Genomic DNA, 27144 nt, shown 5'->3' on the forward strand with positions numbered 1-27144 from the left:
GGAGTTGGAGTCTCACTCTGTTGCCCAGACTGGAGTACAGTGGCCACTCCCGGCCACCACAGCCTCGACCTGCTGGGCTCCGGCGATCCTTCTGCTTCAGCCTTCCAAGTAGTCGGAATTTCAGGCATGCGCTGCCACACCTAGCTGATTTTTTGATTTATTGTAGAGTTGAGGTCTCGCTGCCCAGGCGGGTCTCGAACCAGTGGGTTCAGGCAATCCACTCACCTCAGCCTCCCAAAGGCGCGGGATTACAGGCTGAGCCACCGAGCCTGGTTCTCTTTTCTTTATAAATTGCCTGGTTTCTGATATTCATTAAAGCAACACTAAATGTACTAAGACAGCCCTGAAACCCAAGAGTAGTGATGCTGGCAATTCTGATATGCCAAAGAGAAGTCATGCTTCCTTTAAGTAAAAGGAAAATTCTAAATGTAAGGAAAGAAAAAAAATATAGGCTGCTAAGATATCTAAAAAGAACAAATCTTCTACTCATAAAACTATGATGAAGGGGAAACAATTCATGCTAGTTTTGCTGTTGCCCCACAAACTGCAAAAGTTATGACCATAATGTGTGATAAGTACGTAGTTAAGATGGAAAGGGCAAACTACTCACCTAACAGGTGACTAACATCCAGAAAGTACAAGGAATTCAAACAACCGAACAGTCAAAGAAACCAAATAATCCCTTTAAAAAATGGACAAAGGACATGAACAGACATTTCTCAATGGCTAATATCAAAAAGACAAAAAAATAACATGCTAGTTAGGATATAGAGAAAAGGAACTCTTATGCACTGCTGGTAGGAATGTAAATTAGGACAACCATTATGGAAAACAGTACAGAGATTTCTCAAAGAACTAAACTAAAATACTACTTGATATTTATCCAAAGGAAAATAAACCAGTATATCAAAGAGATATCTGCTCTTGCATGATTAGCTTAGCACTATTCACAATAGCCAAGATATGGAACCAACCTAAGTGTTCACCAACAGATGAATGGTTAAAGAAAATGTGACATATATACAAAACAGAATACTATTTGGCCATTAAAAAGGAATTAAACCATGTCATTTGCAGCAACATAGATGAAACTGGAGGTCCTTATGTTAAGTGAAATAAGTCAGGCACAGAAAGACAAATACCACATATTCTTATTGTAGGAACTAAAAAGCTCTTATGTGGGAGCTAATAAACTTGATCTTATAGACATAGAGAATAGAATGACAGATAACAGAGACTAGGAAAGGGATGGGTGGGTAAGAGAGAGGGTAAGAGAGCTTGGTTAATGGGTACAAACATACAGTTAGAAGAAGTAAGTTCTGGGGCTAGGAGCAGTGGCTCACGCCTGTTATCCCAGCACTTCAGGAGGCTGAGATGGGAGGATCGCCTGAGTCAAGGGGTTGGAGACCAGCCTAGGTAACATAGTGAGACTCTGTCTCTACAAAAAAAAAATTGCCAGGCATGTAGCATGTGCCTGCAGTCCTAGATATTGGGAGGCTGAGGTGGAAGGATTGCCTGAGTTCAGAAGGTCAAGGCTGCACTGTACTCCAGCCTGGGCAACAGAGATCCCAATTCAAAAAAAAAGTAAGAAGAAGAAGAAATAAGTTCTAATATTTCATAATAGAACAGATGACTATGCATAACAACAATATTTTACATATTTCAAAGTAACTAGAAGAAAGGACTTGAAATGAAACCAACACAGAAATGAAAATATTCAAGGTGATGAATACCCTAATTACCCTGACTTGATCATTACACATTCTATGCATGTAACAAGTACTCACATGTATTCCACAAAGATGTAAAATATTATTTATTAATAAAAGAAAAAAAGATGAAAAGGGCATTAACTTTGTGGGTGGAAGACATGAACAGAAATGTGTTCCAATTGAGAGTAATTGAGGTTGGTACTATCAGCAGTTTCAGGCATCCACTAGAGACTTGGAATATAACCCCCACTGACAAGGGGTGTCTACTTTATGTCTAAATTAGTAGCTAGCCAGGCTCAGTGGCACAGCCTGTAATCCCGTGCCTTTGGGAGGCTGAGGTGAGTGGATTGCCTGAGGCTGCAGGTTCGAGACCCGCCTGGGTAACTTGGCGAGACCTCATCTCTACAATAAATCAAAAAAATTAGCCAGGCATGGTAGGGCGCACCTGTAATTCCAGCTACTTGGAAGGCTGAGGCGGAAGGATCGCCAGAGCCCAGCAGGTCGAGGCTGTGGTGGCCGGGAGCGGCCACTGCACTCCAGTCTCGGTGACAGAGTGAGACTTCAACTCAAAATAAATAAATAAATAAATTAGCTAGCTAATGTACTTGGGTAACCATCTGATCAGGTATTCATGCTACAAAAAGATAAAGTGCAGTCCTTAGAAAAACATTTTTTGAAATAAAAATGTTTTAAAAAAAGCACTCTGCACTTTCAAGTGAAAGAAAATAATTAAAATACATTTTAAGAAGACAATATAGTACTTAAAAAACTCCATATTTCATTTAGTATATAGTTAAAATATGTATTCATTTATTCAACAAATATTTTACTTCTATGTGTCAGGTTTTATTTACTGAAAGTCTTCTAAGCATAGGGGACAGATCAGTAGTCAAGCAAAGTCCCAGTTTTCATGGATTCTAACTTGCTAAGTTAAGGGGAAGACTATACAAATATACACATATGAATATATACATAAACACACATAAACATATATTCATATATGAGAGGGAGCCAAAAAACCCAGAATTTCTTTATGAAAAATTTTGTATTTATTTTTACAGTTTCAGTTTTTATTTTAAACTTCAGTTACCTTCAAAGTACTCTCCATTTGATGCAATACACCTATCAAGACACTTTTTCTAATGCTCAAGACAGTTTTCGAACTTGCCAATTTTGGTGCCTTTTAGGGTTATTGACATTTTTTATTTCACCTCTTCCACACTGGCAAAATGTTTCCCTTTGAGGGCTTTTTTCATCCAAGGGAAAAAAAAAAGTCACTCAGGGCAAGATCAGGTGAATGGGAAGGGTGGGGCATGAGGGTCATGTCATTTTTTGGTCAAAAACTGCTGAGCACTCAGCTTAGTGTGGTCAGGTGCACTCATAAATCACCCATCATGAAAGGGGCAAACAAGTTGAAAGAATCTCCCAAAAAAATTCACTGAAGCCGAACGCAGCTTCCCACAACGCTAGCTGGTACACTGATGCCAAGGGGTTTCTAGAACACTTACCTAGTGGGGGAAGCCTATACAATAGGGAGCCCAGTCTTCAAATTATTTGGAGGCACTCCCCCATACATATATATGTAGTAGACAGTAATATAAGCTAAGAAAATAATGCAGAGTAAAGGTTTAGAGAATGGTAGAAGATGATATGTTATACTGTGTGGTAGGAAGCGCTCTCTAAGAAGGTGGCATTTGAGTAGACCCCTGAATTCAGTGAAGGAGTAAGCCACACTTCAAAGAACATTCCAAGCAACAAGAATAGCCACTTTTCCACAGAACAGGCTCTTTTAGAGTTGTGAGTCTCTCATCCTTAAGGGTATTCAAGAAGACAACACCCCCCCCATTGGGGGATGTTATAGAGGGTAGTGATCCTGCAGGTTAAGAGGTCTGGAGAATACCCACAGCCTCACCTAATCCTTAGATTCTGGACATGCACACATTTTTTTTTCCAATAAAAATTCTCATTATATCAATCAGGAGATTTATTTAGAAACCAATGGGCTTTTTGATCTCCTGTGATTATATATATTCTACTCTTTTTGAAAATCTTTGTTCAAAATCAGTAATATAATTATGACCAAAACAAAGAATGGATTTGAGACACAGTCAGACCTGAGTCTAAATTCTAGGTCACACAATCTGGGCAGATACTTAGCTTCTCTAGTCTGCATTTCCTCATTATCACAGCCAGACTAATCATTCACCTTAGAGTTGTAAAAATTAGAAATGATATGTGTAAATAAATCCCTTAGCATGCTGCCTGGTGTATAACTGGCATCCAATAACTAATAACTACCATTAAGAATCGAGGTTCTTAGAACTACTATCTGTTTTTACTTATACCGAGTTCCATTCCTATTAAGACTAACAATCTGTGAAGAAATTGTTTTCAGAGTATGATCTGGTTAATAAAAAGGGCAAACTAATAATGTAGATTTATCATAACTCAATGAAAAGAAGAAAAGACCCCAAATGAACAAGCCTCTACTAAGTGAATAGGTGCAACGTGAAAGGTATCTTGTTGAGAGGGAAGTTGCTAAAACTTGGATATAAGCTCAGAAAACCTCTTCAAGCATATGCATCACTTCAAGGGATACTCATTACACTTACTGGGAAAGAGCCTGGCTCCTTTCTATGGCTGTCACTTCCTGCTTCCCACCATGCAGAACCAACGCTGCTGTTTTGTGGAACAGTTCAATTGAGCAGGCAGTCAGTTCCGCTAGGCTTCGGATTGCAAATGCATGGATATCCTGGATGGAAAGCAAAACAAAACACAGGCTTTTTGTTTTTAATCTTCATTTTTAGACATGATTTTGCTTCTCTCATACTGAAGGATTCAGTATTTTGAAAGTGGCAGAGACTAATAGCTGTCCTCCAATAAACATTCTCTTCTTCTTCCATAGCAGTGACATACAAAGGCTCCCCTAAAGTCATGTGTGACCACATACCTAAGTTTTGGCCAAAAGATTTAGATAAAAAAGTGTCTGAGACAGCTCCTGGAAACCTCCCTCATGACAAAACACACATGCACCCTTTCTCTTTCTTCACTCCTCCTTTAATTTTATAGCCTAGACCTAAGATGTTACAATCTTGGATCACAAGGTTGAAATTATGGATAGTAGTGCAGCAAAACAGAAGAAGCCTGGGTCCCTAATTATAATATCCTCATTTCAAATCTATTAAAACAAACAAAAAGCCTTATTGCTTTGGCTACCTCTATTGAATTTTTGTTGACCTGCTCAGTATTCTCTGCTTCCAACTGTTCTTCTCCTTCTTCTTTCTCTGCTAATGGCTTAGGCAGAGATGTCCTGATCCACTCGTGGGCAGTATTTCTTGCCTAAATAAGAAAAATATTATTGTTCATTAGCAATTCAATTCAGCTCACCAAGATTACTGTGCATCTACCAGGAACATGTTAGGAGCCCAGAAGCTGGTACTGTTGTTCTCACCTGAACATACCACCCAGTTTTACAGTCTGTATTCTACTAGACCTCTCAACAACACTTAATGCTGCTGCCACTCATTCCTTTTTGAACTTCTCTAATCCTTCTGCTTTTTTAAAAAACTGAGGTATAACTTACATAAAGTGTACAGATTTTCAGAGTATAGCTCAAGAAATGTTTACGAATATATGCCTGTGAAACTGTGACCAGATCAAGATTTATATACCATTCCTATCATCCCCAGAAGGTCCTTTCATGTCCCTTCCTACAATACTGCTCAAACCATTTTCCCTTCTCCCACCCAAAGACAACCTCTCTTCTGCTCACTATAAATTTTACCTGTTAAAGGGGCAACCCCTTCAGGTTCCCTCCTACTGTGGGAGCTTTTCTGTCCTCTCAATAAATCCTGCTTTCTAAAAAAAATAAAAAATAAAATTTACCTGTTCTTAAAATGCATAAAAATAGAACCATAAGTTCATTCTAATTCATGTTTGGCTTAATAAGTATAACACAATGTTAGATTTATCCATGTTGTTGCATGTATTAGTCGTTCATTCTCATTAACTGGTGTGTAGTAATTCTCTTTATATACAGTCATGCACCACATAATGATGTTTCAGTCAACAATGGACTGCATATACAATGGTGGTCCTATAAGATAATTAACCATATTTTTACTATACCTTTTCTGTTTTTAGATACACAAATACCATTGTGCTGCAATTGCCTACAGTATTCAGGACAGTAATATGCTGTATGTATAGCCTATTGTATGTAGTAGGCTATTTCATCTAGGTTTGTACTTAGGCACTACGACAATCACACAATGACAAAATCACCTAGCAATGCAGTTCTTAGAACTTATCACCATCGTTAAGTGACACATGACTAGATATATCACAATTTATCCATTTTCCTCATAATGAATCTTTGGGTTGTTTCTTGTTCTCTTTGGCTTTTGTAACCCCACTATCTTCTGGTTCTTCCCCTACCTTTATGCTCATTCCCCCTCAACCCCTTGTATGTACTGATGTTACTTGGCAGTCCCTTTATCACCAGTATTATTTGGAGTTCTAGCCTTCACTGTCTACTTGCCTCGCCCTATTCCCTCTCCTTGAGCACCTCCATCCATACCATTCCAGTGACTTGAACTATCCCCAACCTGCTGCCTGACTCCTGGATCCTTATTTCTAGCCCTGAACTCTCCTGAAAACAACTTATTCCAAATGCCTATGGAACAGGATATTCTGAAGACATTACACATACAACATAGGGAAAAAAAATTGAACTCATCATTTCTCTTCCTACCCAATTTTTCATTCTTTTATTTTCCAATGTTTTAGAGATGCTACCATATACCAGCCACCTGAGTTAAAATATAAGAGCCACCTTACAATTTTTTCCTCTCCAATCAAACACCATGATGGTCTGATTTTACCCAAGTAGTTCTCCAGTCTGCCTCCTCTTTACCTTGCTCCTCCTCCTCTTCTCCCTCCCTATCACTGGCACTTGAGCTCAGATCCACTTCATGACTGGTCTCCCTGCTTCTGATCCGGTTCATCTTAACCCATCTTCCATAATGTTACCAGTGATCTGTCTTAAGTCCAGAGCTGATCATTCCTCTGTCCTTCAGTGGCTCCTCAGCAACTAGACCATGCTCTTTTACATGATGTAACACGTCTCCATGACAGATCCTACTTTTCTAGCCTCATGTCTTACCACTTTCCAGTTTATGGTCTGGTAAGAATGACCTAGTCTTTCCACCCAAGCATTAGATCTCCCAGGTGACTTGAATTTAATACTCACCAAATTTATTGGTCACTTCTTAAACTTAGTAGTTTCCAAAATATACTGAAATTAACTATGTGTCTGCTTCCTAACTAAACTATATGTATCATAGGATAGCCGGAGAGCATTTTATTGGGCTCTGCACACCCAGTGTCTGGCAGCTTCAGAGAACACCTAAGGTTTGTACCTGGCCAGCACCCGTATCTTCTCTCTTTTGGCAGCAGGTTACAGATTCTCCTTATGTTCATGTGATTTGGGCGGGGCTGCCTCCATCCCTTGGCCCCAAGAGTCGGCAAATAACTCAAATAACTCACAGATGTAGCTACTAAGACTATTAATCCCCCTGACCACACAGTGATTGATTCACGGATGAAAAAACTGACCCAAGCCAGGGCAACGGACATCAGCCTCAAGACACCAGGTAAATAGAAGTGTTCTTTCTGTTGGAGTTACCCACCTGGAAAAAAGTCACTTACTCTGAAGCTGCCAATGGTTATTTCACCAACATATGGAAAAGCATTCCCAAGAATGAAGCCAACACCAAAGGAAGCAAGCTAAGAAACGGAGATAGGGAAAGGATCCTGTGCAGAGCAAGGCCTGAAGCCTGTTCTGCTCCTTGGCTTTTTAGTTTCTCGAGCTACTGAATTCCTCCCTTTTCTTAAGCCTGTCTGGCTTGAGTTTTTGTCATTTGCAAGTGAGAGAGTCATGGTTTCTACTGACTCATTTTACATACACAGAACGTGTTCAAAGCTGTAATAAGGTAACAGGAACCCAGAGAAGACCTTGAGAGTCATTCTGACTGAGAATTACAGATGTTATTACAGACACGGCATTGGTGTTGGATTTTTAAGGATCAACTGGTGAGATTCTACCCAAAGCTACAACACAAGTGAGCTAAAGCAGAACCTGTGTTCCCAGACGTTCATTTCATATCCTCCCACAAAAGCCTTCAGGACCAATCTGGCTTTGATCTCTACTTTTCCATTACTTAAGCATTAACCTATGAAATTCAAAAAACCAAAAAGAATGAATCACATAAAAGCTCAGAAGCAGGAAATTGCAAAATGTGTTGAGCAAACTGTGAGATACCTAGCAAGACCTGAGTACAGGGTACAGGCATTTCTCCATTCATTCATTCATAGCAAATACTGCACACTGTCGGGGTGCAGAGGATTCAGTGGTGAATAACACAAACAAGGGCCTTACTCTTCTCTGTTCTAGTGAGGAAAAGCAATTAACAAGCAAACAAATAGATGTGAGAAGAAAAATATGTGGTGATGTAGAGTATGGACTAGGTGAGTAGAGAGGGTAACTTGAATCTGGGTAATCAGGAAGAGTCTCTGAGGAGTGATATTTGAGCATGAATCTAAAGGAGTAAGACAAACAAATAATTAGGCAAAGAGAATTGTAAGCACAGGGAAATCAGCTTGGTTATTTGAGAAACAGAACAAAGGCTGGTATAGGAAGAATAAAGAGGATAGGGGAGCATGATAGGAGATGATGTTGGAGTAGTGAGAGTAATAGAGCAGTGAAAGGTGAGGCCAGAAAGAATCCTAACAGTTGACTAATAATCTAAACAGTATGTTAAATTCTTTGCAATCTCTTTGAAGAGATAAAATAAGAGACACGCCATGGATTGATTTATCTGAGACTGAAAAATAAAGAAAAAAATGGTATTATAAAAATATTTGAAGAACATATTTGAGTAGGTATACTGCAAACCCAAAGTGACCTTTCTTATAATAAATACATTAAGTGACATCATCCTGAACTACTGTGCCAACTCAAAGTAATTTGTTATCTTTTCCCAAAATTATTAATGTTATCTACCCCCATGATTCAGTCTGGGACTTCCCATTGGCAAGATCTGGAGACTGAGGAATTAAAAGGCACTTTTGAGTAGCTTCTCTAACCACTGATCTTTTTCCAGTTGAAAAACACTGAAGGTTGGAAAAGGAATGGGATTTGCCCAAGGTCATACCACATGTGAGTGTCAGAACAAGAATGTGAGTCACACTCCAGACTGCTACTTCACTGCTGTTTCCCTGCATCCCAGCCTCCCATGTAAACCCCTGGGGTTAATGGTCAGAGCCTTAATTCTACATCATTCTATATATTAAGTCTCAATGCCTAAAATTTAAACAACCTGAAGACTACTTTCAAAAAAGATGGCTAGAACTACCAGACAACCAAGAGCCTTACTGGTTTTTCAAAAATATCTATTAATATGGTCTCCTTGAGCATGAAAACAATGTCTTTTTCACTATTATTTCCCTAGCACCTAGCTAATTACTTAGTATGATAAAAGTTTACTGAATACATGTATATTGATTGAATACCTAAGCACATAAGACATGAGGCTGTGGGGCCATCAACAGTGAGTATTTATTTATTATAAGCCAGGCACTTTGTAAGAGCTTTGTGAGTGCAAACACATTTAATTTTCACAGGAGCTTACATTATCCTCACCCCGCAGATAGAGAAACAGAAGCACAGAGAAGTTAGAAGCACAGAGAAGTTAAGCTACTTGCTCAAGGCCACACGCAAAGTAACAGGTAGAAGAGTTAGAATTTTAAAGACCAATTATGCACAGATCCTGCTCTTAAGAAATTTTAAATTCAGGATAGAAAGTAAGATACACACATTAAAAAAAAACTACAATAAATGTATAAAAATACCATATGTATAAAGTAAATGAAAAACACAGAGTGCTAAAGAACAACAAGTATGCTAACTTTTGTGGCAGGAGCAGATGTAAAAAAAATATGTCTGCTTATCTTTTCAAAAAGAAATTCAGGAAAGATAAGTCAGAAAGCAAGAATGGTGAATACCTAAAAGGAAAGAAAAAAAATGAAATGAAAGGGGTTTCACTTCTCTGAGGATATTTTTTGTATAGTTTGACTTTTGGAAATATGTTAATACTCTACAGATTTAAAAATTAAATCAAATTAACACGAAAAGACAGCAAATAATACACAAGTTATTTTTGTAGGTTGCTACAGTACAGGTTGAGCATCCCTAATGTGAAAATATGAAATCTAAAATTCTCCAAAATCTTAAAGTGCTGACATGATACCACAAGTAGAAAATTCTATATCTGACCTCATGTGACATGTTGTGGTCAAAGCACAGTTAAAACTTTGTTTTATGTGCAAAATTATTAAAAATAATGTATAAAATTACCTTGTTTTTTGTGGTTTTTTTTTTTTTATTGGCACCTCATTCTGTTGCCCAGGTTGGAGTGGAACACTCATGGCCACCACAGCCTCGACCTGCTGGGCTCAGGTGATCCTTCCACCTCAGCCTTCCAAGTAGCTGGAACTACAGGCATAAGCCACAAGACCTAGCTAATTTTTCTTTCTTTCTTTTTTTTTTAATTGTAAAGATGAGTTCTCACCAAGTTGCCCAGACTAGTCTTGAACCCCTGGGCTCAGGCAATTCTCTCACTTCTACCTCCCAAAGTGCTAGGATTATAGGCATGAGCCACTGTGCCAGGTAAAATTACCTTCACCCTATGTGTGCAAGGCATATATAAAACATAAATAAATTCTGTGTTTAGACTTGGGTCCCATCCAAGACATCACATTTTATGCATATATGCAAAATATTCCAAAATTCAAAACACTTTTGTTCCCAAGCATTCTGAATAAGGGATATTCAACCTGTAATATAAGCAAAGCAATGAAATTATTTCAGACAGACATGATCAAGGAAATGTGCAAGTGTTGTTTGATGGCAAGGTTCCTCTGTGGAAGAAGGAAGATACAAATGTGTAATGGGAAAAGGCAAGAACAACCCTATAAGAATGAATTAAAACTGGAGTCATCCATGTGAACTCATGATTTCCATGTAAATGTGTACATGTGCACATATTTATGTATCTACATAAATAACACAGATGTGTATGTATATGTACACACCCATACATGCATACACACTTGTATGTGTGTACCTGAGTATATTTCCTACTTCTGCTGACAGGGCCTAGAAGCAAAGACACTCACTCCAGTAGCAATGAGTACAACCAGTACCCAGGTGTTGGTCTGTAAAGCAAAAACAAACAAACAAAAAAACCCCATGGTGTCTCAAAGAAATGGCTGATTCCACAGCTGGGGCACAGAAGGTACAAGATGAGTCTAGAATATCTGCCAGGAACTAAAGAAGTGCCCCCAAAATGATGGGGCCTGCCACACAGAAGCCATCCTGAAGGACCATTTGAACATCAAAATAATTAAGGATAGTGATGAATTACAAACCAATGGGGGAAAATAGGACTCCATGAAATCATACTGACAACAAATAGACACAAAGAACAAACTAGAGAAAAGGGTGAGCTCTTGATTACACTAGAATGCTGAAAGCCAACTGGCAAATGTGGGGAGAGTGCTGGGGTTGGAAAAAAAAATCATCATTTTGCAACCTTCACAGTAAAGATTGATACAGCAAGAATAATGAATAGATGCTAAATTTACAGTGGAAATTATGATGAAGAACAGGATATTTGTGTGGTCCTAAAGTGTCTCCCCACATAAAGCTTATTAGTATCATGGGAAAATAAATCATAACTCTATGAAGAGAAATCGACAACACATCACCAGTAACAGGCAGACAGGTTTCATATGTCTTTGGATGCAATACCCTGGGCAGAGCATACCATAACTTAGGGAGTATCTTGGTCAGGAATTCATACCTTATTTTAATCATAAGAAAACATTAGACAAATCTCAAATGAGGAGTATTCTATTTTTATAAAAAGCAGGGGAAACTTGTATTTTTCAAAAATGTCAGTGTCATAAAGGAACTATTCCAAATTAAAGGAGACAAAGTACATGACAACTAAATACAATTCATGATCATGTACTGGGTTCCAGTGTTAAAGGAAAAAAATTTGATATGAAGGGCATTATTGGGTCAGTTGACACAATTGGAAAACAAACAATAGGTTAAAGAAAAGTATGGTATCAATGTTAAATTTACTGAAGTTGATAGCTATATTGTGGTTATGTAAGAGAATATCCTAATGCTTAGGAGGTACACAATGAAATAGGTAAAGACCCATAGTGTTTATAATTTATTCTCAAATGGTTACAAAAAAATACATGTGAATATATGCGTATATATGTATATACATATAGAGAAAAAGAACACATGCACAAGCACAAATGATGAAGCAATGAGGTAAAATGTTCATAATAACAAAGTTGCATAAAAAGTATATAAACGTTGTTGAATATTCTTGCAACTTTTCTCTAAGTTTGCTATTATTTCCACAACAAAACAAAGCAAACACTTGACTCAAGATAAAAAGTGTGTGATAGAGTGTTACAATTGAGATAAAGGAGATGAACTGCCTGGGGGTGATCTAAAAACCTTTTTTGGAGACTGGAGCATTTTCACTGGGCATTAAGAGTGGGATAACAAGCCGGGCTAGGTGGCTCAGCCTGTAATCCCACACCTTTGGGAGGCTGAGGTGAGTGGATTGCCTGAGCCTGTGGGTTCGAGACCCACCTGGGCAGCGAGACCTCATTTCTACAATAAATCAAAAAAAATCAGCCGGGCCTGGTAGCACATGCCTGTAATTCCGGCTACTTGGAAGGCTGAGGTGGAAGGATCGCCGGAGCGCAGCAGGTTGAGGCTGCGGTGGCCGAAAGCGGCCACTGCACTCCAGTCTGGGCGACAGAGTGAGACTCCAACTCAAAAAAAAAAAAAAAAAAAGAGTGAGATAACAAGCCGGGGCTCAGTGGCTCAGCCGGTAATCCCAGCACTTTGGGAGGCTGAGGTGAGTGGATTGCCTGAGCCCGCAGGGTTCGAGACCCGCTTGGGCAACTTGGCGAGACCTCATCTCTACAATAAATCAAAAATTAGCCGGGCGTGGTACCGTACCCCTGTAATTCCAACTACTTGGAAGGCTGAGGCAGAAGAATTGCCGGAGCCCAGCAGGTCAAGGCTACGGTGGCCGGGAGCAGCCACTGCACTCCAGTCTGGGTGACAGAGTGAGACTCCAACTCAAAAAAAAAAAAAAAAAAAAAGAGTGGGATAACACACCAAACAACATATTCCTTACCCTGGACAAGGTGGACAACGTGACTGGGAGCTGGGTATCAACTCTCCCTGGCCAGGAAGTGATGTGTGCCTGCTGCTGACTGGTCCTGAAATGTTTCTTGAGATTGGCAGAGGTGGGGGAAGGGGCAGCAGACAGCCTGTGACCCAACAAATGGTGTCCCTTGAGCGGGTACTGGCATAAAAGCCCTGTGGGTACTACTCTGGAAACAGGACCTCCTTACCTACTCTGAGTTTTGACTAAGTCCTTCTGTGTTCCAGATACTTGAAGACAGCTCAGGAGTCACCACCAAAGACAAAGGCCTTGGTCATAATATTCTGTCATTTCCATATGCTAAATGGTTATTATCTGAGTCACTGGGTTCCAGGAAATGACAACCTCCAGTCTCTGTGGGCAGGGCCACATCTCATCGTCTCTGAATCACTTAGACCCGAGAACAGCGAGACCTCAACAGTAGCTCATCCATTGGAATCATGAGGCTGGTCAGCACCGCCAACTTTAAATGACAAACAATATGGCCTAAATTAAGCTTTCAGACAAGCAAATTAAGCTTTCAGACAAGCAAAGCATTCCAAATAAAAACAGGTGAGGATGGAACAGGCACAGAGAGTCGGATGTAGGTTCAACACACTAACATGGGGGAGCAGAAGATATAGAACCCCTCCTAGGCATAGTAAGAATATACCCTCAATTTTGGTGACAACTCTGCCAGGAATTTACAGTCTTCTGCTCTTTATCCACTAAATTCTTACAAGTAACATAATGAAAATCACCAAGAAGTAACAACTTACCTTGGCAAGTTTCTCTGGTTTGGAGGAGACGTGCAGCTGGGAAAATAGCTCTGTTATCTCCTTGGTAAAATCTTCATCCCCTAAAAAACCAAGTCTCTATCAAACACTCCAGAAAGACTGTTGAGGATCATGAGGAAGTAGCACAGAGGGAGAAGAGCAGTGACAGCAGCAACAGCAATAACTATAGCAGCCACAGCGAATTACAAGAGCAGGATGCTTTAGCGCTTACAGAATACTTTCATGTATATTGTATCAATGAAGGCCTCAATGGGTTTGGAAGAAAAGTGCCACCCCATTTTTAAGGATGAAGAAATGAGGGCTTAAAAACATTAAGTGTTTTCCCCAAGATCTCACAGCAAAGATAAGCAGATCAAATCTTAGTCTTCCCACTTCCAGTCCAAATCCTATGCTTCTTGCAATACATCCCAGAAGCATGAATGTACAAGTAGTAACAGCAGAGTACCAAGCAGGCACTGTGCATGTGCTGAGTACCAGGCAAGTACTGTGCACTCCATTCCAGGAAGTGGAATTTAAGTTGGGACATGAAAAATGAAAACAAACTAGTCAGGAGAATGGGAAGAGTTTCAGTCAGAGAAAACAAGTGCAAAGAGCCAAAGATGAGAGAAGGCATGGCAAGAAGTTCAGCATGGTCGAGAGAAGAGAACCATGGTAAGGAAGAGAAAAGGGGTGGAATTAAGCTAGAAAGGTAAGGTCCCGATAATACAGGCCATATAAAGGCCAGGCATGGTGGCTCACACCTGTAATCTCAACACTTTGGGAGGCTGAATCTAGAAGACTGCTTAAGGCCAGGAGTTTGGAGATCAGCCTGGGTAACATAACATACTACATCTCTACATATACACACAAAAGGCTATATGAACCGTGGTGAGGAATTTGAACTTTATACTGAGGGAGTGAGGAACCACTAAATGGTTTTAAGACAGACACGATCAAATTTAAATTTTAGAAAGATTACTTTGGCTACCAGATAGAGAAGAGATTAGAAGAGGGAAAAGGAAGGGAGGCAAAATCCAGGATCCAGGTAAGAGAGAATGGGGGATAAGAAGAAAAGGGTTATAATTAGTACGTACTCGTATAACTAAAAATAATATCTTCAAAAAAAAAGGAAGATCAGGATTCCAAAATGTTGGAAGGATGGTAAGGAAGCTGCTGGAATTAGCCTGGTGAAAGATGATAGAGAACATGAAGCATCTATAATGCTTGTGAATGGGTGAGTCAAAGTTTAAAACACACACACACACACACACACACACACACACACACACACTCAGACAATGGCAGGAAATGCTCTTTCCTTCTCCACTCATCTAAACCCTATCCACTCCCCAGCTTGGAAGCCCAGCCCAAGGCTTCTCTGTAACATGGAATGCAGAAGAGAACTCTTGTACACAGAAATCTTCTAGCAATTACAATTTATGAGTATTTTTAAATTCACCAATCCATGGTTTGCCAGGGCAAATTATTACTGTTTCATACCTGTCATCCTTCCCCAATATCTCCAGGAAGAAAAAAGTATATCTTGGTTCTTTTCTCTTCATCTACTATCCTTTTGTCCCTCTTAGTGTTTAAGAGATTTCAAATATCTTAGGCAGAGATTTCAAATAGTTTAGTGGTCTCAGGTACAATATACTTTCAAAAAAGCTGATCTCACTAACAATACAATTCTGACCTACATGACTCATCTAAACAACTCCTAGTGACATCTTACTATCTAAAATCTAAAACTTGACTCTTAGGTAGACATTTTGTCTTCCCAAATAAGTTCTAAATTAATTTGGGTACATGAGATGAATTCACCCTGGGATGCATATACCCACAGGGAATCACAAAATTATCCAATGGAGTGCAGGAAAAAAATAATAGCCTTATTATTTATAGAGATTTACCTCATTCTATAAGCAATTCTATTTTAGAGTATATATTAGAATATAAATAATATGCTATTATGATAGTACATGTATATGACTTATAAACATTCAAATATCCATATATTATGTCTGAGTACTCAAATACTTTTACTGCTAAGGGCTATGATTTAAAAAGATTTGGAGATCACTGTTATATACTCTCCACAGAACTGAGCATAAAAAGTATTGTTGCATGAGAACACAAGTATATAAGGATGAAGAGGAGTCAGGGCTGGTGATTGGGAAGGACTCTTGAGGGGGTTGGAATCTCCCCAAGCAAGAAGACTCCCACAGCAGAGGACCAGGGGCCCAAGTCAGAGGGACAAGGGCTCAGGATGCTGACGTAAAATGAAGATGACCAACACCAGCAGAACTAGGTTTTGTGGGTTTCCTCTCCCAGCTACTCCGCCGTTTTTTTTTTTAACAGCTTCATTGAGATGATTAAATACTAAGGTCACTGTGGCATTCTCAACCAAAATCACTGACGGGGGTTAGGGCAGGGTGAGGAATGGGGGGAATCCATTGCTATCTGTTCAGAGTTCTGATCTCTGGTGAATAAGGAGAAAAAAATGAACATAGACATAAATCTGTTTAGAAAACTCCTTAGAGTCCTCCAAATGGTATTTAAAGATTGGGATTTCTGATTACTATGCAAAGCTAGATGTTGAACTAATACTCTTAATGGCACCATGTACAAGTAATTTAAGTTTATAAATAACGGGATTGTCATATCAGGGCTTGGTTATGAACAATGGGGCAACTTAAGAAAACTAAAATTAATTCGTCTTTGTCCTACTAAGTGAGACTTGTAAAGGCAGATTTTTATCTATTTATTTATTCCTTCCTAATAATGAAAATAATAGCCACCATTTGTTGAATGCTTACTATGTGACACATATTAAATATAGTATTTCGTTTGGTTCCTGTAACAAACTGAGAGGAATTAGCACACTCTTCTTACAGAGGAAACAGATGCTCAGAGTTGAGTAACTTCCCAAGGATACACAGCTTTTGAACCCAACTTTAACTCCAAACTCATCCTTTTTATTCACCATGCTATATCACCTTCTCAATACCTCAGGACAGCTTTTAAAAAATTATATTCAAGAACCATTTTCTCATCAGGACCATTACCTGTAGACAGAATAGGATGTGACTTAGAGAGATGTTATACAGCCAGCCAATTTGACTTCTTAGGACACAATGCAGAACACCAATGGAAACAAAAAAGAAAAAGTCCCTGTTTGTGCAAATCCACACTCAACTTTACAATCCTCTCACAGGAAACTCCAAGACCCTCACTCAGAGCTCTTTGCTTTTAACAGACAACTCAAATAAGACTAGTTATCTGGTTTTCCACCCATAGCAGATTAGAAATAGAAAACAAAATGAGAAGGGGATATTGGAAGCAAGCTGACAGTGAAATAAAGACAGACAGATAAGTAAACAGAAGGAAATAAAGACATAACATTCTAAAAAGCAATCAGAGACATCTGGAAAAACATTATAGTGTAGGAAAATTAAATCCAGCAATTCTTGAAAAACTATAGTCTCAGGACCTCTTTTACTCTTAAAAGTTTTTGAGAACCTCAAAGAGGTTTTTTAATGTAAGTTATTATCTATCTAACATTTATATTTTAAAATTTATATTAAATATTCTTACATTAAAAATTAAAACATATATTTAAAGTATTTATTAATTCATTAAAAATATACTCATTACTTTTTTTGTTTTTTTGAGTTGGAGTCTCACTCTGTTGCCCAGACTGGAGTGCAGGGGCCGCTCCCGGCCACCGCAGCCTCCACCTGCTGGGCTCCGGCGATCCTTCCGCCTCAGCCTTCCAAGTAGCTGGAATTACAGGCATGTGCTACCAGGCCCGGCTGATTTTTTGATTTATTGTAGAGATGAGGTCTCACTGCCCAGGTAGGTCTCGAACCCACGGGCTCAGGCAATCCACTCACCTCAGCCTCCCAAAGGCGCGGGATTACAGGCTGAGCCACCAAGCCCGGCTTCATACTCACTACTTATTAACATAAATAATTTTTAATCATTTTTCCAAAAAAGAAAAATTTTAATGAGAACAGTGCCATCATTTTACATCACTGTTAAAATCTCTTTAATTCAAGTTTAATAGAAGACAGCTAAATTCTCTTATCTACTTTTATATTCAGTCTATTATGATACATTGCTTTAAGTACCAACCTTACAAAGATAAGTATTGGGAAGGGAAGAAGAATTTCAATAGCCTTTTCAGATAATTGTGGATTTTCTTTAATACTATACCAAAACTCAACATGTTGTCATTTAAACATTAGCTGCAATGAACTTTATTGCAATAAACTTGAAACCGTATTATAAAATTTTGTACTCAGTTACACTAAGTTAAAACCTATTAGTCTATCTTTACCCGTAATGATTTGATCATACATATTAGTCATTTGGAAAATACTGGTTCTGATTTCATCAGAAGAGTCTATAATAACTAGACAGCTGTCAAATTCACCACAGCAGCAAATGATTTACAAAAGTTTAACCCTCACTTAATTTAAATTTTCATAATGAATCACAAATACATTTAGTTGCTTTCCTTGAAGTAAAGGCTCACTTCATTTCATTTTCAAGAAAATGTGCACCAAATATCCAATTCTGCAATCTGTGTTATTATTAGCCTTTTAAGTGAAAACAGAGTTCCATTAAAAAAGCAAGCAGTTCAGTTCATAACTCAAATAACACAAGTGTTTTTCCTTGAGGCACCACCATACCTCAATATGCACTACAGAGAATATTAAAAAGATATATACTCAAAGGTCAAGATGTAATAAAATGAATAACTTTTACTGCTTCAACAAGGACAAGGTTAAACAAAACTGATACTTTTTTTTTAACTACAAATTTGTGGCCATGAAAAAACAATACTAGTACAGTTTGGTGCTACTATCTTGATCCATGTTAAGGCACCAGTAATTTTACCCACTATTGCTATCAACCAACAGCACAGATGTCAAAATAGTAAAATAATAATACTTAAAAAAAAATTTTTAGTGTAATAACATTTGGTATTATTATGCAGTATTTTGACTCATGGACTCCCTGAAAGGATCTTGAGGATTCAAGAATCTGTAAACACACTTTGTCAACCACTGATTTCATCTACCACGTGGGTTAATAGTCCTATATGTCTTGATGAAACCTGAGAAAATTTTTCTATTCACTTTTAATGTTTATAACTAATTGTTTCACATCAAGAAAAGGAAAAACTGTGTTCATTAGATTCTACTTCTCTTTAAAAAGTCAGTTATTACATATCTTAGAAATATTTTCAGCTAAAATGTTAAAATAAAACAATCCTTAGAACTTAAGATTCAGTTGTCCAGAAATTATACTTTTTGCAAAATACCTCATTTCCTGATAATTTTGCAAAAATTAGTAGTTTCTACATTTACATTTTCTGAGTAATGCAGATTAACATATGAAATACAGGAACTTTAAAAATGAAAAAGACAAACTATCACCTACATTTTGGTTAACTGTCACCCTGTATGCCTCAATTCAAGAGAAGTCAGGGTCACAGGAGTCAGATAGGCATAGGGAAAGTATTTAGGAATACAAAAGTTCATTGGGCCAATAGGAGGCCAAACAGAGGCAAGAATCTGACAAGAGCAGCTCTGAAACTGCAAACATGGGCAGAGATGTGAGTTGCAAAATTAGACTTGGAGAAGCAAAAATAGAGTTTGGCTGGGAGGTGGTGAGGGGACATGGACATAAGGCCAACTATCCCCATTAATGTCTAGTCAGGAGCAAGGCTGCAGAGGATTCTGCCAAAAAAAAAAAAAAAAAAACTCTCACTGCAAGAGGTAAAATGAGGCTAGTGTAAATAGAAAGCAAATGATTTATTTAAAGGGTACTGCATAAATACACTGCATTTTCTCCTCTCAGATTCTACATTTTTATATTACCTTTTTTCTCTTCTTCTTCTTCTTCACAAAATTCTTCCAGAGAAAATGCTTCTTTGAGTTGCTCTAATTCAAGTTTTAGCGTCTCTAATTCTTCTCCACTCAGAGAAATAAGGATAGATTTCATCTGAATGGGTAATAATGAAAATTATGGGAGTATGAAAGAAAAACATTCTCAAACAGAGACTATAGTTCAACTTGAAATCAAAATTATGAGCTCACCAGTGAACATGAGATATTCCTTAAAAACCTTAACACAAGAGGCTGATTATTACAGAAAGCTAGAGACAATTTGTACTTCCAAAAATAATACAAGCTAGAAATGTCTGAAAATTATTAGTACTTCACAGCTTAGAAATTGGGAATAAAATGAAATAATCTTAAATCAATTAAAAACTAGCAGGTAACTGTACACATATGGGTAGTTTAAGTCAACAGGTCCTTGGCACCTTAAACCAAAGAAACTTTAAAAAGAAAAAAAAGTGAAGGAAAAATAACAGATGTGCTATTAAGACCTGTTCTTTTTGTTTAAATTAAAGAAATAACACTTGTTTCATTCTATTTCTAGCAATTAGTTCAATCAAGCACAGTTTTGTGTTTGTTTTGGAGAGTATTTCCAAAAAGTTTCAAGCCTCCATGTGAAATACATTTCATCTCCCTACTATACAATGAGAAAATAAATTGTGCAGCATTTTTTTTTTTTTTGAGTTGGAGTCTCACTCTGTCACTCATACTGGAGTGCAGGAGCCGCTCCCAGCTACTGCAGCCTCGACCTGCTGGGCTCCGGCAATCCTTCCACCTCAGCATTCCAAGTAGCTGGAACTACAACTGCACGCTACCACACCCAGCTAATTTTTGATTTATTGTAGAGATGAGGTCTCGCCAAGTTGCCCAGGTTGGTCTCGAACCCCTGGGCTCAGGCAATCCACCTCCTAAAGTGCTGGGATTACAGGCTGAGCCACCGAGCCCAGCTAAGTGAGCATTTTCTAAGCCTTAGTGCTCTCACCAACACCTCCACCGCAAAAAATGCGTAATTTAAAAATCATTAAAATTCTTCAAAAGGAAACACTAACAAGATCCCAAGTAAACACAGGCAAAAATATAGATCAAAAGAGAAACAGGAAGTAAACAGATAAGACAAAGAATACCTGAGACAATGTGGAATTCCGGTTCATCAGACCCTTAGTTCTTTTAAATCCAGGATCCCCTTCTGCTATTACATCCATTGTCTTTTTTCCAATGAATTCTAGGGCATCCAAACCCCCACTGATAACGCTCTTTCCCTAGAAAACACATGCAGTCTCATTATAATATTGAGAAAACACATTTGCATGTTTCTAATTACATAAAAGTAGTGGTTAAAAATCACAAGCACTGACAAGAATATGAAGCAACTAAATCATATGCTGCTTGTGGGAATATAAATCGTTAGTAACCACTCTGGAAAACTGTCAATATCTACTACAGCTGTATAATCCAGTAATTCTATTCATGGTTACACACCCAACATAAATGTGTACAGGGTTCATCAGAAGACAGGTACAAAAATGTTCTTAAGAGTGCTATTTGTAATATCTATAAACTGGAAACTACCCCAATACTCACCAACTGTGGAATGAATAAATAAAATGTGACAAAGCCTCACAATGAAACCCACCACACAAACTGAACCTTGAATAAACTGTAAAACATAATGCTTTGTGAAAGAAGCCAGATATAAAAAAGTATGATTCCATTTATATAAAGCTTAAAAGCAGGCAAAATTAACCTGTGATGGTAGAAGTCAGGATTGTGGTTATCTTGGTGAGAAAGAGGAGGAGGCTCAGAAGACTGGGAGAGGAAACAGGTGGGGGGCAGTTGATGCACTATAATGTTGTTTCTTAGTCTAAGTAGGTTCACACTGTGAAAATGCAAACTGAAAACTTATGGTTTAATTTTCTGTATGTATGTTATACTTCAGTAAAATGTTAAAATAAGTACTAGTCACCTATCCTTATGTAGGAAAGAAATTAAGCTTCCTATGTAGTACTTCTAAGTTGTTTCAAATCATATATAGTTTTACAAGTATTTGTCATAAAGAACACATTTTCCCTTTGCCTAAGAGATGCAATAATTGTAAAGCAGAGCTATTTTCTATGGCCAGTAAACTAGAATTCCTAGTCCACAGATAATGCACATTGCATCTCTATAACTTTTCATTCCCTACTCCCTTCCTTATGCCTTTGAAGAAAGTTTTCAAGTAGCTCTCACTCTACTCCTAAGATCAAAGTGATTGATCTTCAATGATTTGAACGCCTTTAAGAGTAATCCGTCCCCACGGCTTTTCAAAGAAAAGGAGAAAGATGAGAAAACCCATTACAATAATGGAAGGGAACAGGCCAATGTGCACTTTTTACTCACTGTGCTCTGAACAGCAGTAGAGATGGTTGAGAACACACCAAATGGCCCAGTGGCTATGGGGGAGTTTTCACTCTCTTTGACATCTGTCTCTCCTATAAGAGAGAGGAGTTATGTAAACATGATGGGAAAGTCCATTAAGTGTTTTACTTTATTAGCATCTTTATGAACCTTTAAAAATTAGATACTGTTTCTTACACATAAATCCCTAAGCCCTTGCCGTATTATTTGCTTATTTTTTAATGAAAAGTAAGGCAGGCAGCTTTTCTTCATTTTCATTTCAAAAATAAAATCCAGTCCCTTGAACAAACTACTTATGTATGCAACAACAGACTATATATTGTGTAATTCCAGTTGTAAGCTCTTTCTGGACAAAGTAAAACCCCAAGTTCAAAAACAGATCAGTGATTGTCAAACGCTGAAAGTAGGTGGAACGGGGTTATTACAAAGGAACATGAGGGAACTTTTGGGGGGTAACAAAAATATTCTTGCCAGGTGCGATGGCTCAAGCCTATAATCCCAGCACTTTGTGAGGCCAAGGGGGGACGATTGCCTGAGCCCAGGGGTTCGAGACCAGCCTGGGCAAATTGGTGAGACCTCGTCTCTTCAATAAGTCAAAAAATAGGCCAGTCATGGTAGCATGCACCTGTAGTCCTAGCTACTTGGAAGGCTAAGGTGGAAGGATCACCTGAGTCCAGCAGGTCGAGGCTGCAGTGACCGTGAGCGTGCCACTGCACTCCAGCCTGGGAGACAGAGTGAGACTTCAACTCAAAAAAAAAAAAAAAAGAAAATATTCTTATCTCTCAATTGCCCATATAGGTATCGGAAATATTTTTCTGTATCTGTATAATCACAATGTACTATGGTTATACAGAATAAATAGGAATGCACATATTTGTCAAATATGTAAAACTATATACCTAAGAAGGGTAAATTTTACTGGATATAAATTCTAACTCAACTCAATTTTTAAAAATCCAGTCTACTTTAAATTTTACCCTAGAAAATTATACTTATTAACAGAAATCAAACAGACATATAATACAAAGATGGGTATGTTTCAAAAAATAATCTCTCCTATTAACCTGAAAAATGTCTCGTAGAACAACTATTATACCAAATAATCTACCTACATCAAAAACTCTATTATAGAGAAGACATCCACTTTCAGGAATGGTGGATTAACTAGTATTCAATCTGCCCTCCTACCACAGAAACTTTAAGAAAAAACTGTTGGCCGGGCTGGGTAGCTCAGTCTGTAATCCTAGCACTTTGGAAGGCCAAGACAAGTGGATTGCTTGAGCCCACGCCTTCGAGAAAAAACTGTTTTCAGACATAGGACAACAGACAGTACAAAACTTTAATCCACACAAGAAGATAAACAAAATGAGCCCTATGTTGGCAGGGTTTTCTGTCTAGAGGGCCCGTCTAGACCATGATACAGGGAGGGGAAACCCAAGCAGAGCATGGCAATCACAATGAGTGGAAGAAACAGTGCCTGGAATCCAGGAGGCTGAAGCAGTAGGAACCTGCAGGTCAGAAAACTGGAGAGAGGAAGCTACATAGGTAAAGAGTTCTAGAATCTATATTGGTGTGCCCTTATGTCTTTGCCTAAAGACTACACTGCTTTGAGAGCAGCCTGGGCAATTTGGTGAGACCTCATCGCCACAAAAATTTTTTTTTTACAATTAGCCAGGCATGGTAGCAAGTGTCTATAGTTCCAGCTACTTGGAAGGCTGAGGTGAAAGGATCGCTGGAGCCCAGCAGGTCGACCCTGGGGTGGCCATGAGCATGCCTCTGCACTCCAGCCTGGGCGATGGAGACTCCAACTAAAAAAAAAAAAAAAAAAAAAAAATACTACACTGCACAGGTACCAGGAGACTCCACAAGTCTGAGCAAAAAACAACCATGGAACAATCCCCAGAGCTCATGCAAAATTGAGAGGTTTGACTTCAACCAACCAAAGTAAAGAGCTTAATTAAAACCTGGAAATTAAGTAGAGCCCTCAAGAGTCAGGACTTAGTAGCACAGATAAACTAGTACTTAGAGTAAAGGCTACTCTAGACTCACCTTAACAAGCTTAAAAACTAGCCTTAAAAGGATCAGTCTAAGTCACATATACCTTTACTGCCTGCCCACAGGAGGGCAGAAGACAACACCCTTTATTTTGAGTTGAGGTCTCATTCTGTCACCCAGGTTGAAGTGCAGTGGCATGCTCATGGCTCACTACTGCCTTGACCTCCTAGGCTCCGGCGATCCTCTCACCTCAGCCTCTCAAGTAGCTGGGACTACAGGCACGAACCAGCTAGTCTTCAGAGTTATGTAAAAGAATCAGCATATTCTCCAATCTCCCTTCCCCAGATTTCCTTTTTTTTTGGCTAATTTTTTTCATTTTTTGTAGAGACAAGGTTTCACCATATTGCCCAGGCTGATCTCAAACTCCTGGGCTCAAGCAATTCTCTCACCTTGATTTCCCAAAGTGCTGGGATTACAGGCATGAGCCACCACACCTGGCTAACAACAGACTTTAAAGGAGAACAACAAAAATCCCGAAAAGGTGGTTGAATGACTTCCATTAGTGGCTTCTGCTTACCTCAAACTTCTGAAAAGATATATCTCAGCTACAAGACACATCTGCCAAGACACATCCTTGGCAGAGAAATTAACCCCCCTCCTCTGGGTTAGATGGGAGGGGCATATTATCTAATTTTGAAAAATTCTCACTGTTAAACTCTTTATTAAAATCTAAGTGTAACTGGCGGTAGAGGAGAAGGAGGGCATAAGGGATTTGGGGCAGAGGGAGCATGGCAACACACTGGGTACCAGATCCACTATCGGGGGATAGAGGGCCTGGTAGAAGTCCAAACTTCACCTGCATAAAACTTACTTATGTGGTAAATACTTACTTGTACACTACAGCTCTAAAACAAAATTTAAAAGAAATCTAAGTCCATATAACTTTCACCAAGTGGCACTAGTCCTCTCCTTATGAGCCACAAATAATAAAGTCCTCTCCTTCATGCTAGTCTTCAGAGTTATGAAAAGAATCAGCATATTCTCCAAGCTCCCTTCCCCAGATTTCCAGATTCAATATTCATGATGCCTTCAACTTTCTCTTGTAAGATTTTAATCCTAGATATTTCACTATCTAGCGCACACTTTCAGGATTCACACTAGTTTTTGCAATACCCTTTGTAAAACTTGGCCCTGTGTGGTAGACATCTTTCAGGTGTTATAAAGATGCTATTTATATATTCAACAGCATATTTTTCCTTGCCTGCTAAACCCAGTTCCTGATCTGAAGGTTTCTGATAATGCCCAAAATTCACTCTCCCAACATCTCTTGCTGCTATATCCTAACTATAAGACCCTGATCTAGATGGAAAACTTTTTTCTTTAAAGAAAGATGCAAGAGGGCAATGACACGTCCCATCTACTTAATTCCTGATTTTCAACACAGTAGTTTCACACTGGAAGTTGTAGTATTACCTGGCAGCCATAAAGAAAACAACCAAGAAAATGGTAGAGAAGCCAACCAAGAACGATGACATCACTGAGCCACTAAACTAACTCTGAAACAGCCTACTTCTGGAGTTTTAGGTGAGAAAATTAAATTCACTTTTAGTCACATATTGTTACTTGCCACCACAGTAGTCTGACTGAGGGAGACATCATTAAGAACAGTGCCTTCTATTCACATATATAGTCCTTTACAGCCATGCTTATATAATGTGATCTTATCTCATGGCCATAACTGACCTATGGACATGTGACACATATCAGTTGGTCTCCAATGGGCACTTATGCCAGGATTCAAAATAAAGTTACAGCTGGGAAAGCGATGCAGAGAAAGTCAGTCAGCTTTGAAGAAAAAAAAATACAGATAAACAGAAAAAAGCAAGAGTGAAAGACAATGAAGTCCCTGAAAGATGGAAAAAAAGCTGACTATTTTCTGGTCCCAGGTCCTCTTGATATCTGGTTATAATTCTATCCTTTAAGGCTGAAGTGAGAGTAGATTTCTGTTTGATCAAAGCAAGGCTGCAGAATTAAACTTCACCTTCATAAAAATCTGAATACAAAAAAATATACCCCAACGCTAATGCATTAAAATATTTTTCTTGTGCCATGATAGATTTAAATTCAGCTCTTATTGGCCTCTTACTCAATTATACCAAGCAAAATGCTAAGCAATTTTTACATTCTATATTCATGGTCTTATTTGTTTAATGTTTATAACAGTCATTTGAGATAGATCCTCTTTGCTACCACAGTCCCATGATACCCTAAGTTTCAGATGTTCGACAGATATCTACTGGAAAATGAGTTTAACTGTTCCATTTTCATCCATAATCCTAGGTGTTTATATTTCCATATACTGACCTGTTGTGTACTTGACATCACTTGAAATTTCACTGGGACTAGGGATTCCAAGGGAAGTCTCTGCCTTCTCAATGGCATTTGAAATACCTTGTCCTAATGAGAAAAATGATTAACATTTTTTGCTATTAGTCACCAAAACTGAAGAAACAAACCAAAAAACAAAACCACAGATTTTCAAAAGCATTTGCAGCCAGCCACAAGACATGTTATTTTGACAATACGTAAATAACCCTTAGGACTATCTCCTTACAAAAAAATAAAACTGGCCAGGCTCAGTGGCTCAGCCCGTAATCCCGCGCCTTTGGGAGGCTGAGGTGAGTGGATTGCCTGAGCCCACGGGTTCGAGACCCGCCTGGGCAGCGAGACCTCATCTCTACAATAAATCAAAAAATCAGCCGGGTGTGGTAGTGCATGCCTGTAACTCCGGCTACTCGGAAGGCTGAGGCGGAAGGATCGCCGGAGCCCAGCAGGTCGAGGCTGCGGTAGTCGGGAGCGGCCACTGTACTCCAGTCTGGGCGACAGAGTGAGACTCCAACTCAAAAAAAAATAAAAAATAAAAAAACAAAACTGATTCATCATAACAAAGGAGTGAATTTACAGTAACAACTCCAGACTTCACCCTTCTAGTGAGGAAATGCTGCCAACTCTAATGGCAATACCCATCAGCCCATCATTACTAATGCATCCT

At 38.7% G+C, this 27144-nt stretch overlaps 1 protein-coding gene across 1 annotated transcript in view; it reads right to left on the bottom strand.

The window, feature by feature from the left end:
• Nucleotides 1-27144, bottom strand: part of FAM114A2 (family with sequence similarity 114 member A2) — a 41107-nt gene that overhangs the window by 8105 nt on the left and 5858 nt on the right. The window contains exons 4-10 of the mRNA XM_021708831.1: nt 26457-26549; nt 22080-22171; nt 20828-20962; nt 19683-19806; nt 13798-13877; nt 4929-5051; nt 4325-4464 (exon numbers count right to left, since the gene is read on the bottom strand). Of these exons, the coding sequence (XP_021564506.1) occupies nt 4325-4464; nt 4929-5051; nt 13798-13877; nt 19683-19806; nt 20828-20962; nt 22080-22171; nt 26457-26549 (787 nt within the window). The remainder of the gene's footprint in view (nt 1-4324; nt 4465-4928; nt 5052-13797; nt 13878-19682; nt 19807-20827; nt 20963-22079; nt 22172-26456; nt 26550-27144) is intronic.

Source organism: Carlito syrichta, unplaced genomic scaffold, assembly GCF_000164805.1.
Source record: "Carlito syrichta isolate Samal-C Ts95f unplaced genomic scaffold, Tarsius_syrichta-2.0.1 Scaffold64588, whole genome shotgun sequence".
Taxonomy (NCBI): Eukaryota; Metazoa; Chordata; class Mammalia; order Primates; family Tarsiidae; genus Carlito; species Carlito syrichta.